General features: G+C 52.0%; 1 protein-coding gene across 2 annotated transcripts in view; it reads right to left on the bottom strand.

The window, feature by feature from the left end:
• Positions 1 to 9090, bottom strand: part of RCSD1 (RCSD domain containing 1) — a 71335-nt gene extending 62245 nt beyond the window's left edge. Inside the window, exon 1 of one of the 2 annotated variants that reach the window (XM_058660593.1) lies at positions 8848 to 9090. In XM_058660593.1, the coding sequence (XP_058516576.1) occupies positions 8848 to 8853 (6 nt within the window). In that variant the 5' untranslated portion in view covers positions 8854 to 9090. The remainder of the gene's footprint in view (positions 1 to 8847) is intronic. The other variant, XM_012928086.2, reaches the window with a different exon arrangement.
• Between the last annotated feature and the right edge of the window lie 3926 nt (positions 9091 to 13016).

The raw sequence follows: 13016 nt of genomic DNA, 5'->3' as shown, positions 1-13016 counted from the left end.
ACCTTGGGAGGGGGCGGGGCCTCGTGCGCCCTGGGTTGTGCAATAGTCGTTGCAAAGGCTAGGATTCTGGTTTCTGTCGCGCTGTGGCCTGGGTTATTGCGTTAGGTCAGCTGCTCTTCAGTATACCCTGGGGCATCCCTGGGTTGCCTCTGGTCAGAGCAGGGAAACAGATGTGTGGCTGCAGCAGGAGGTGTTGTGGAGGATCAGGAGACTGTGTACGTGCCTGTGAGTGTGTGCACGTCCGCATGCAGGTCAGGGGACCCTGGGGTCTTTCGGTGAGCTTGACCAACGGCTTTTTCTTGGGATCTGCAGCCTGTTTCCTGCTGACCCCTTGGCAGAGGGCTTTAGATGCAGGCCCACAGCAGGAGCGTGCTCTGCAACAGACTGAAGGCCCTTGTGCACTGTGCACCCAGGACTGCCCGGGGTAGGGGAAGAGCCACCCTCGCAGAGGAATCCCCAGCAGATCCTCTCTGCCTCCCACCAGAGAAGCTGACTTTGAACTCCCACATACCTTACAGCTTACCAAGATCCTATCTCGTATTTTTCTTTCTGTCATGTCATGTGTATAGATCTTGCTTCCCCAAACAGCAGAAAACCACAACTTACATTTCTCTCCTTCCCATCCAGTCCACCCAACTGAAATATGCTTCCCTCGCTCTACTCTCTAGCAATCTCCGGCTCACCCCGCGCTGCACCCTGGAACGCGCACCCTGTACTGTGGCTCTTGTCCCGTACATGAGTAGCTTTGTTGCCATCATTCCCTCTGATGGGAGCGCTGCTCCCAACTTCTTGCACTTGGTTGACTCCTATTCATCCCTAAAGACTCAACTCTGAAAACACCTCCACCAGGAATCCCTCGCTGAAGCCCAGGCTGAGCCTCTCCCCTGTGCCTTGTGAGCCCTCCCTCCTGTCCTGCACTCATGTGTTTGGGCGCTTGCTTCCCTTCTTGACTGTGAGTTCTGCAGGAGCCAGCAAGGTGAGAGACGCACTCCTCGTTCGATCCCAGACAGGGAAGGTGCCACACATGTGTACTGATCCTTCTTAAAAAGCTAGGGCATAGCATCCTGTGGGCTATTACTGACTGAGAACTGAAGACCCAGCCTGGGAAACAGGTGTGATGGTGACCCCAGGCCCGGGGAGAAGGCCCTGATATGGTACAAGCAGATTTCTGACAAAGTGCTCAAGGTGTGAATGCTTAAGTTCTTGGCTTCGAAAAGCATTCACGTTAGAGTCCAGAACGTCTCAGTGACCCATCTGGGAGATTGCAGCTGGGAGTCTCTGGCTGTTACCCATTCAGGAGGGGCTTTAGCGGCATCGCACAGGCCCCCTGGACAGATAAGGGCCCTGTGTGTCTATTGTACCTCTCCTAGCAAATCCACAAAGCACAGAATTGTGGCAGCTAGAGGCCCTCCTGGAACAGGACTCGATCTGTCTGAACACAGGTCTTCATAGGGTGAGTTCACTACTCCTTGGACAGAGAGTAGTGCTCAGGCAACCCAAAAGGAAGACGATGGGCAGCTCACTGCCCCCTGGGACTCAGGGCTAAAAGCACGAAGATCTACTCAAGGTGCAGGATCCCAATGAAATCAACAGTGTGGGCAGTGATGTCTCAGGCTGCACTATGCCTACATGTCACTGCAGGTGGAACATGAGCTGGACGCCTGATGGACGTGTGCTGACACCTTGATCCCTAGAAGACCACATCTTCAGGTCTTCTTCAGGTTCTGGTTGAACCGCTCCCCAGCACCTGTGGTAAACATTGCAAGCCGCCGGCTTCCTCCGCCGCCCCTTTTGGGTTCTTGGCAGCCTCCTTTGCATCATGTCTGGGCCAGACAGACGATGCTTTTACTCCCACCACCCAGAGCTCAATGTTGATGTGCAGACCACAGTGAGAGAAGTAGGGGTGGTCAGCTCCATCCTGCATCCTAAAAGCATTATTCCTGGAGGAGGCAGAGCCGCCTTCAGATTCCTCTGGAACCCAAAGGCTCTTCTTTCTCTCTCTCTCTCTCTCTCTCTCTCTCTCTCTCTCTCTCGGCTCTGATAAGATCAGTGGGCTGCCAGCCACCAGTGTTCCCATTTCCCACGAACCCGTCAGCGCCAGGCTCTGGCTCTCTGCCGGTGAGGAGCTGGGCTGTGGCTCCGGCTCTGAAACCTGATGCCATGGCAGGAATGCTCATGGCCCCACAGGCTACCTATCAGAGCTGTCCCCGTGCAGCTCAACCAATGGGCAATGTGTGCTCCCTGGAGCCAATGTCACCGCAAGGGTCCCCCCCCCCCCCCCCCGCAGGACACAGGAGCCAGAAGGCGGAATGTGGGGTAGCAGGCATGTGGCAGTCACCAAGTGGCCCAGGGAGAGGCTGGGACTGCTTCCTCCAGGGTTTCACAAGCTTCCAGTTGGTCACGGCTTTCTCTCTGCCCTCCCAGCACCATGATTATTTTTTTAAAGGTGGTGGAATACCATTAACAAGGTAAAAAGATGGGGAGGGGCTACTTCAAAAAGCTCATGAAATAGATGAAAGTAAGACAAGTTTATTTTAGTGCAAACGTTTTTTGAAACCTATACGTAGTTTTTCCCAACTCTGCATTCTCTATGAACTTTTTTGAAGACCTCCTCATATGAATGGACTCCATTTTTTTGCACCTAAATAAATACTTTTAATATCATTTCCAATGAACTTTTTGAAGTTCCCTCACATCGATAAAAATACAAACTACAGCATGAACAATGACATATATTTCTATTAATCCACATACACCATAACTGTCAGTAATACAGATGGTTTGTGAGGATAAAAAGACAAGATAGCCCCCCGAAGTGTTACGGACCATTTAAGACACACAAGAAATGTTGAATAAGTAAGTATTGTCTGGAAAGCCTTGGCATTGCCTCAGGGAAAAGGGCTCAGTTGTCATCTCTGTCTAGTTTAGAAGTTCATGATCTGTTCAGTGACAACAAGGTTGGATTCTCACTGACTAAATCCTCCATTTTCCAGCGAAATGGTAGACATGGTTGTGAAGAGATAAATGCAATTTCTATGTATCTACTAGTTGGCTGAACAAAGGAGGGATTCAGAGAGTAGAAACTGAACTTTTCGAAAGTACACTCAGCTAGTTGCTAGTACTTATGTTCCTGTTTAGGCAAAATTAAGATATTAATTTACATGTGAGATCTTAAGTCTCCAGTTCCTTCTCATTTCATTGAAAGTGAGAGAGCAAAGTAAAGAAGGGAATGCAGAGAACAAGATTTTTCCATTTGCTGGTTCATTCCCCAAATGGCTACAAAGGCTGAAGATCAGCAAGGAAGACAGGAGTCAGGAACTCCATTTGGGCCTACCACATGGTGGGCAGGAGCCCAGGCACCTGGGTCATCCTTTACCACCTTCCCAGTAACATCAACAGGAAGCTACTTCAAAAGCAGAGCAGCGGGGAATTTATCAGAATTCAGACCGGGGATGCCACTGTCACAGGTGGCTTCTAAACCTGCTACCCCACACCACAGGTCCCCAGCTATTTCTTGACTACACATGTCTGTCCTCTACGTTCCCACCCACCAATCTTTCACCTATTATATTTTCATCCTAAGAGATCTGTGTTTCTCTCAACATCCCAGACCTGTCTTCTTAGCATAAGCCAAACCAATACACTGGATTTTAAGGCCCGGCGGTGTGGCCTAGTGGCTAAAGTCCTCGCCTTGAACGCCCCGGGATCCCATATGGGAGCTGGTTCTAATCCCGGCAGCTCCACTTCCCATCCAGCTCCCTGCTTGTGGCCTGGGAAAGCAGTTGAGGACGGCCCAAAGCCTTGGGACCCTGAACCTGCATGGGAGACCCGGAAGAAGTTCCTGGTTCCCGGCTTCAGATCGGCATAGCACCGGCAGTTGCGGTCACTTGGGGAGTGAATCATCGGACGGAAGATCTTCCCCTCTGTCTCTCCTCCTCTCTGTGCATCTGACTTTGTAATAAAATAAATAAATCTTTAAAAAAAAAAGAATTTGTTTTAAATTTAAGTTAAAAAAAAAAAGCCAGTAATTCATTCACTCACTCAGCAAGTTTTATTGGGAGCCCACTCAAGCCAAGATCCATGGCTTCTGCCTTGAAGGACCTTCCAGAGTCAGGCTTCCAGTGGGGCAGCAATGCAGCTTTATCGAGTACTGTAATAGTGCCTTGAACACCGACTTGAACAGAGTGCTGAAGAGGTCAAGGGCATCTAAGAAGACTCCCAGAGGTGGAGATCTTTGAATTGCAAGCGGAGGGGGAAAGGAATCCAATCAATCAGGCTTTAAGTGAGAAATTAGAGCAAATATGTGCCAGGCACCGTGTTAATCTCTGGAGAACCAAGAACCCCTAAGACAGTCCCTGCCCAGACAGCTGTACCAGCACGCACTGTCTCTGCTTGTCACCCTAGAGAACTCCACTCTCCTGGGTGCCCTGGTGAACTCCAAACACAAGTGGCCTCTGATTTCCACAGGACCTGAATCCAGATTGTCCACTTTGAACCATCACCGCTCTCCCCCCAGATCTGTATCGACACAAAGCTGGAGTTAGGAACCAGAGCTACACACTGAAGCCAGGTATCCCGAGGTGAGACACGGGTGTCTTCACTGGCATCTACACTGAATGGCTAAAGACCCCCGCTTCCCCCATGCTTTCTATTCTTGCTAAGTCTGCTAAGTCAGACTATCCCTTGGCCAGCAAAGAAGCTCTGCCATGGGTCCTTTGCTCAGGCTAGGAGCCACCACCTCACAGTCATCATCTCACACAACCCTTGTCCGTGTTTCCCATTGTCTGTGGAGCTGAGTCCTGATCATTCACACTGGCCTTTCAGAGCTACGGGTGGCTCTGTATGAACCAGCGAAGGGCACTGCTTTGGGGCACATCTAGCAAGGAGAATTTGTATGAGGAGAAGGTGATCCTTTCCTGCAGGTGGCTTAGGTTTCTTGCTCCACTCACTCGGCCAGCATTTACTACACTTCCTGGCCCTTTGGCAGTGTCTCACTATTGTCAAAAGCTGCCATGTTCTTCCTGCACCCATACCTTACACCTTCTCCTCCTCACTGCCACCTTCTTTCTTTTCAGGCTTTTCTCGAGTCTCTTCTACTCTCAGCTATCACGGAACTCAGGGTTTGCAGCAGTCATGCATCTGGAGCACGTGTGTTTGAAAGTCACACACATGATCAGATACACTGAGTCTGATTTCATTCATCGAGTGTGAGTTTCAAAAGGCATGGACTTGGGCCCAGTATGGTAGCCTAGTGACTAAATTCTTTGCCTTGCATGCGCAAAGATCCCATATGGGTGCCAGTTCATGTCCTAGCTGCTCTGCTTCCCATTCAGCTCTCTGCTTGTGGCCTGGGAGGGCAGTGGAAGATGACTCAAAGCCTTGGGACCCTGCACCTGTATGAGAGACCCAGAAGAATCTCCTGGCTTCCGATTGGCTCAGCTCTGGCCATAGCGGCTACTTGGGGAGTGAACCAGTGGATGGAGGATCTTTCTCACTCCTTCTCTCTGTAAATCTGCCTTCCTAATAAAAATAAATATTTTTTTAAAAATATTTTTTATTGAAAAGGCAGATATACGGAGAGGAGGAGAGACAGAGAGGAAGATCTTCCATCTGCAGCCACAATGGCTGCAGCTGAGCCGATCTGAAGCCAGGAGTCTGGAGCCTCTTCTGGGTCTCCCATGTGGGTGCAGGGTCCCAAGGCTTTGAGCCGTCCTCTACTGCTTTCCCAGGCCACAAGCAGGGAGCTGAATGGGAAGTGGGGCTGCTGGAATTAGAACCGGCACCCAGACGGGATCCCGGCGTGTTCAAGGCGAGGACTTTAGCTGCTAGGCCATCATGTCAGGCCCAATATTCTTTTTTTTTTAAAAGGCATTGACTTGATGGCATCTTCACTTTATTCATTCCAGAGGGCTTAATGACGGCTGACATGACTCATGCTGTTGAAAATGGTAAGTTGTTTCTAAAATGATATTTCTCAGGGATGGCGTTGTAGCACAGCAAATTAAGCTGCCTACAAAGCCAGCAGCTCATAGGGTACCAGTTCAAGTCCCAAGTGCTCCACTTCCAACCCAGCTCCCTGGTAACACTCCTATGAAACCACCAGATGATGATTCAAGTCCTTGAGTCCCTGCCCTTATGGGGGAGACCTGGATGAAGCTCCTACTTCCTGGCTTTGGTCTGGCCCAATCATTGCAGTCAGCTGAGGAACGGACCAGCAGATGGAAGAGCTATGTCTCTCTTCCTCTCTGTAATTTTGTCTTCCAAATCAATGAAGGCTATTTCTCAAAGACTTCCAGGGGCAGGTTTATGCCTAGTGGTTAGGACACCATCTGGAGCTCTTGAACCCCAAAACTGAGTGCCTTGGGTTCAAGTCTCTCTGTGCTTCTGATCTAGCTTCCTGTGAGTGTGCGTTCCAGGGAGGTAGCAGAGGACTGCTCCAGTACTCATGGCCCTGCCATGCACACAGGAGGCCTGGGCTTCAGCCTGGCCCAGCCCCAGCTCTTGCAGATATTTGAGGGAATCTACCACGAATGAAAGATCTCTGCCTTTCAAGTCGACAATAATACTAAAAACAAACATTTCCAATGAGAGCTAGAGAAAGCATGCCTTGTTTGGTGAGAACCATGGTAGTGAAAATGAATGTGATTCAGCTTATTCCCAAATATGGTAGAAGCGTCATGTCACAAGTGGGTTTCACCTCTCTGTGGAAGGTTTTACTCTAGATTTTCAGGAATCCCCACACCTCACTCTTGCCGGCCACACCCCACCTTGACAAATTCACTTCCTGGCCAAGAGTGGGTCTTCACCACCTCCCTGGTTTCCTCTTCATCTCTTCACTTCCTTCACCTGTGCTAACAGTGACAAGGTTTGGTTTTTGCCTCCCCTACTCCCCCAGGCTCTTCTACAATGTCAGAAAGCAGTGTCTGGCAGTCAGCACACCCATGGCCTGGGGTAGGTGCAGGGTGGCCTGTCAGGTGTCCCTCCCCAGCACATGGTGACTTGATTTTCTAGGTAGGCCCTTGGTGAGTCACGGCCCTCCTCACTTTGAAGCCAGTGGGCCCTCCCCGGCCCCGCCCCTCCACCCCAGAGTAACACAGGAAGTTGCTCCACTGAGACTTTCCGGGCTGCTGTCACCCACTGTTCCTTCCTCAACCAAAGGACCCCTCAAGTGCCTCTCTGGACCGGGCCTCCACTCTGTAGTTCAGACTTGCACTGGGTCCTGCAGTCTGCTCCAAGCCTGAGGTTTGCTTTCCTCTTATCTCCAATCCATTGCAGCAAGAGATTAGGCAGGGCGTAAACCCTTTGGAATCTCCAGCTGGGGCCTGCAGTGCAGACATCCTGCGTTGGTTCAGAGGAGGGAGCTCACTGTTAAAGCCTTTTCTTAGGGAACCTTCACCAGGTTCGGCCATGGAGGGGTAGCCCAGCCTTCTCCCTTCCCTGCCCTGGAGTGCACCTGCTCAGCAAGAGCCTGTTGCCGTGAGCTTCTACAACCTCAGAGATGACTTCCAAAGACCACCTGCTTAGCTGCACCCGTGGCCTTCACCCACCACGGTCCCCTACTTTGCAAATGCTGCTACAGATGGGCCATCTCTGGGTCCAGCAGATCCCAGAGTCCCCCACATTCTCTAAGTTCTCTCTGCAGCTGATCTTGGTTCTTGCGGAGAGAACTGGTTGAGCTGGAGGCCTAAAGAAAGCTGCCCAAAGACAAACTTGCCCCTTTAGAGAAGCCCCAGAACTTTTCAGGCAAAGCAGTGAGTTAGCTCAGAAGAGACGAGCACGGCTCAGGCATGGGCCTGGAGCTGGGAAGAGCTAGCAGGGAGGAGAGGCCAGGAACACAGAGCAGCTGGCTCCTGCCGGCCTGATGGCTGCTGACCTCAGGCTAGCCGCAGCATGGATCTCCTTTCCCATTCCAGTGGGAAATCACCTTAAAAAACTGTGTAACGTTGGCACCTTCCCCTTTCTTCTCTCCAAAACCCCTAGGTCTGTTAAGATCAACTCAGGGCTCCATAGTCAAGTTTCCATTTCAAGGAGGGGAAGGGGAGGGGGAGACGATAACCTATGGAAGTTTCAAGTTGTGGGGCTTGGAGGTTCTGGGGGAACCACAGCATGCTCTGACACTGCAGGATGGTCCCTCAGACCCGCAGATGTTGGAACAGTCTTAGGAAAGTCCCCAGCCCTCTGTCTACACAAGTGCGGAGCTTTACTGTGGGACGGTCCATAGCATGCCCCAGAACCCAGTCTCAGCAAGCAAGGTTGGCCAGTGGAGTCTCAAGTGTGATCTGAATTACGACCATTTGTCTGCCGCCCCCCCCGTCCCCCCCCCCCCCCCGCGCCACCATCCTATCCCAGGAAAGGGGCATCTGTGAAAATAAGGAGGAATGTCAGGTACAATGGGTTTCAGATAGCAGCAGACTCTGAACAGGAGAAGGGCTGATCCCACTAGACCCTGGCAACGCTGTTTCTCTTTCCAATAAACAGCTCAACCTCGGAGGCTCTGGCTTCTTGCAGTCTGTGCCCACACATTTGCTCACTTACAAACGTGTGCACCAACTTTTCCTTACGCGAAAAAAAGCACCCAATCCAAACACCTAGGTCCCTAGAAAGGCCCTTCTCTTCTCCCTCTGAAGTCTCTCCTTGCCCACCCTCTGCCTGTCCAGAGCTTCTGCCAGGTAGGGCTGGCGATGGTCAAACCTCCAGAGTTGGCAAACTGAGGTGCGGGGCAGCCCACATTTGCTCCTCTGCTGCCCCGCGGCAGCGGTGGATAGCCAAGTGCTCCCTGCGCCGGGTGGGATGGCTGCCTGCAAAGGTCCGCCTGTGACCCCCGCACCCCCGATCGGGTTCCTGTACCTCCATGTTCTCCGGGTTGTCCTCCCGCAGCAGAGGTGCCCGCTAGCTCCGGGCTGGAAGTGGCGATCCCCGCTGTCCCCTCGGCTCCCGGGCCGGGTTCCAGCTGCAGCCGGCGCAGGGCGAGTGGGCGGCGGCGCACCGGGCTGTGCTCGGCTGTGGGACTGCCCCGTCCGCGGGGGCCCAGTGCGAGAGAACGAGGAAGGAGGAGGAGGGAGGAGGAGGAAGAATAGAGTGGGAGGAAAAAAGGGAGGGGAGAGGCGAGGGGAGGGAGGCCAGTGAACAGGGTTTAAATTTAGACACAAATCTAAACAGATACTGTCCCCGCCGGGGCAGGACTCCAGAGCCGGAGCCACCGGCTCTCTGAACCAGCCCGAGCGTGGGCGCGGCGCCACGGTGCGCCCTCGCCGCTGCGTCCCGCCGCCGGGGACCGGTCTGCCGGTGCTGTCGGCCCGTCTCAGCCTCTGTCTTCGCTGGAGCACTTTCTTTCCCTTGATCTTTCGCTCTATCCATTTCCTTTCCTCCCCCTTTCATGCTCATCTTTCCTTCTTTCTGCCCCTCTTCCGCCCCCAACATTCTCGCTCTCTGCTTAAAATTGCCCGCGTGTCATACCTGGCTGTTCTGGAGTTCTTTCCCGGAGATGAGCGAGCCTGGGTGTTCTTTTCAAACTGAGGCGGCCCCGGAGGCCACGGGAGTCCTTGGGTACCCACCAGTGCCCGGTTTAGGGAAGATGCTGCACCCTCGTGGGGAAGATCTTTCCATCCGTCCACCCATCTGTGTGTCAGGAGGAGGAGTAGAAAAGCCAAGAACCCAAAGTTTTCCAAGCCCCCTGGAATAGTAAATCGCTTCCTCAAATCTTGCACTGATGGGCTTTTGTGGGAATTTCCGCCCCCACAAGTCACTGGCTAAAGGACCTTTTCTCCATTCCTTAAATACAGTAAAGGGCAAGGACCTAACCATGCGGTTCCCCTGAGACAGCCTAGCAACTGTCCACCCCCACGGCAGCGCCAGGCGGCCTCCTGGGCAGCAGCAAGGCAGCAGGGACCGCGCTCTGCACCAAGCTCGGTGTCTGCTACCCTCGTCCGCTGCTCGGCTACCAGTCCTCGGTGCCCATTCCTGACGGTTTTACAAATGCAGGCGACTGGCTGGCGGGGGCGTCCCTGTGTCATCCTGCCGCAATGCCATACCCTCTAACCCCATCCTCAAGCCTGGAGCCCAGGTCATCAGACAAGGTTGGGGACAGGCAGCGGTGAGTTTTGTGAAGGGAGATGCGGGGAAGAATGCCAAGGGAAGTGAGTATGTACTCAGGCTAAGAGAACAGCGCCGATTCAGTGGCTCATCTCAGCATTACCCGTGCTCTGGCATGGCCACTTCCAAACTCATCTTTAGGAAATCAGTTCACCCTCCTGTCTGACTTCCTTTCTTTTTCTTTTTCTTTTTCTTTTTTTTTTTTTAAGCATCTCTCCCTCTGTCTCTTTTAAGATTTATTTATTTTTATTGCAAAGTCAGATTTACAGAGAGAGGGAGAGATAGAGACAAGAAAGTGGCTGCAATAGTCAGAGCTGAGCTGATCCGAAGCCAGGAGATTCTTCCAGGTCTTCCATGTGAGTACAGAGTCCCAGGACTTTGTGCCATCCTCTAGTGCTTTCCCAGAATACAAGCAGGGAGCTAGAAGGGAAGTAGAGCAGCCAGGATACAAACTGGTGCCCATATGGGATACCAGTGCATGCAAAGTGATGACTTTAGCCACTAGGCTACCGTGCCGAGCCCCTGCCTGACTTTTGCACACACCGGGAGCCCCAATGCCAGAGTGGTTTCCAGTCACCTAACTCAGCTGAACATGGGGGTAAAACAGGATTTCAGGAGCAGACAAAGCAAATTCCAGCTCTGCTACTTTGTAGCAGAGTTAACCACTCTGATGTTCTTCTTCACCCAGTGAACTGGGCACTTTGAAAAAAAGTAACTGCTTTTGTTTTACCATTTTTTTAAAAAAAAAATTGTTTTATTTATCCAAAAGGCAGAATAATGGAACAAGATCTTCTGTCTGCTGCTTCACTCCCCCAAATGGCTGTGACAGTCCCGGCTGGATCCAGGCTGTAGCCAGGAGCTAATTCTGGGTGTCCTACGTGAGTTGGAGGGGTCCAGTGATTCTTTAGGGTCATGATCAGGGTGCTGAATAGGAAACAAAGCACCTGGGACCAGAACCAGCACGCTGATATGGGATGCCAGCATTACAAGTGACAGCTTAACTCACTGAGTTGCAATGCTGGCCCCATTACCCACCCTTGCAATGCTTGGCCTTGAATATATACTCCAGATGTAGAAGGAGCTGTTGCTGTTTTTTAAAAAGATTTATTTATTTTTATTGGAAAGGCAGATTTACAGAGAGGAGAGATAAAGAAAAAGATCTTCCATCCACTGGTCACTCCCCAAATGGCTCAAGGGCTTGAGCTGAGCCCATGTGAAGCTAAGAGCCAGCAGCTTTTTCTGGGGTTCCCATGCAGGTATAGGGTTCCAAAGCTTCGGGCCATCCTCAACTGCTTTCCCAGGCCTGAAGCAGAGAGCTGAATGGGAAGTTGAGCAGCCAGGACATGAACTGGCACCCATATAGGATGCCAGAGCTTACAGGTGGAGGATTAACCAGTTGAATCATCACGTTGAGCCCTGATGTTGCTTTTATTTAGAGTCTAGTGCCGTGGGCCTAATGAAAGGAGCCCTAAGCCTCCAGGGGTTCATGTAGAGCCTCCTCCCATTCCAGCTTCCTAGCTACAGAGGTGATGGTGATGGGGCCCGGCCAGCACAGGATGAGAAATTTCCCAGTCATTTGCAATGTGCACTTGTGCTTTTAATTTTTTCCTCCTTTTTACAGGTGAGTTGTGGAGCTGGGATTAGTGTAGCAGTTGATACACTGCTTGGTTTCGTGTGTTCCACACACATCCCTTATCAGAATGCCTGAGGATGAGCCCTGGCTGTTCCTCTTCTGCTTCAGCTCACTGCCAGTGTGCACCCTGCAGGGCAGCCAATGATGGCTCAAGGCCTGCAGTCCCTGTCTGCCACATGGAAGACCTGGATGGAGTTGCAGGTTCCTGAACCTTATCCAGCCCTGGCTGTTGCAGGTATCTGGGGAAGAAACCAGCAGACGGGTCTCTCTTAGTCCCTCTGCCTTTCAAATAGGAAAAGTGAAACTCTGCTTTCAAAGTGAGTCATCTACGCTCTATCTTCCAAGCCTGCTTCCGGGGTCTTTCTCTTTCCTTGGAGTCCTCTTTTCCGCCCCCACTGGGGCTGCCCCAGCACAGTTTTCTGGCTTCATAAACAGGAGGGCGGAAATGCCGACCCAAAGGAAACCGTTAGGCCCTGATAACATCACAGCCACCAGGGTGGCTTGCAGCTGCTCCCCGCCCCTAGCTGAGAACAGGTGACCCACCAAGCAGATGAGCCTGCTGCGTCCCAAGTGCAAAGTGGGCTGCTCTGCCCAGCTCCTCGGACTCTAGGCAGAGCCCTTCTCTGAAGCAGTGGGTAGGAAATGGGAATGGGGTGGTAGGCAGAGGATAGTAGGGACAGTCGTGAGCTGGGTCCCAGCAGCCCCAAGCAATCCTGCAGGGATCCTCCCCTTGTCTTCTGCTCCCATCGCTCCAGAAGATCCCCAGGAGCCAGAGTGGAGGCGACCCCAGCTGGTAAACACCTTGTTCCTGTTGGCGTCCTGGCAATTGGTTGACGACCCAACAGGAAGGGAAAGTGGTTCTGTGAGGAGTTGGTCCTTCCCTCCTGGGAGGTCTGATTGGTTCACAATGATCCCCTTCCTGTATGTGCCCCTTCCTTCCCCACCCCTCAACTCAGGGCTTCCTCTTCGTATGCCCCAACGGTCAGAACCAGCCACGTAATAAATAGAGGCCAGTACAGAACTGAAACCAGAGAACAGCAGATGCAGCCTGTGCTGGTAGAGGGGCGGGTACAGAGGCTATCCTGGGCACCAGTTGGCCTGAAATAAGGACCTAGTGAATTGACTATGGAATGAAAAGGTGGATGGATGCAAGAATGGAGGGATAAAGCAAATTAGTAGGGTCCTAGTTGCTAAATCATAACGAGTTTGCAATGAGGAGAAAGACCCAGTGAAAGAAAAGATCATCAAAGGCCATGATAATACGCTCAGCAGTAACTTCACTTGTTTTCAG

Source organism: Ochotona princeps, chromosome 2 (genome assembly GCF_030435755.1).
Source record: "Ochotona princeps isolate mOchPri1 chromosome 2, mOchPri1.hap1, whole genome shotgun sequence".
Lineage (NCBI taxonomy): Eukaryota > Metazoa > Chordata > Mammalia > Lagomorpha > Ochotonidae > Ochotona > Ochotona princeps.
The sequence above is the reverse complement of the archived record's forward strand: the minus strand, read 5'-3'. Positions and strand labels throughout refer to the sequence as shown.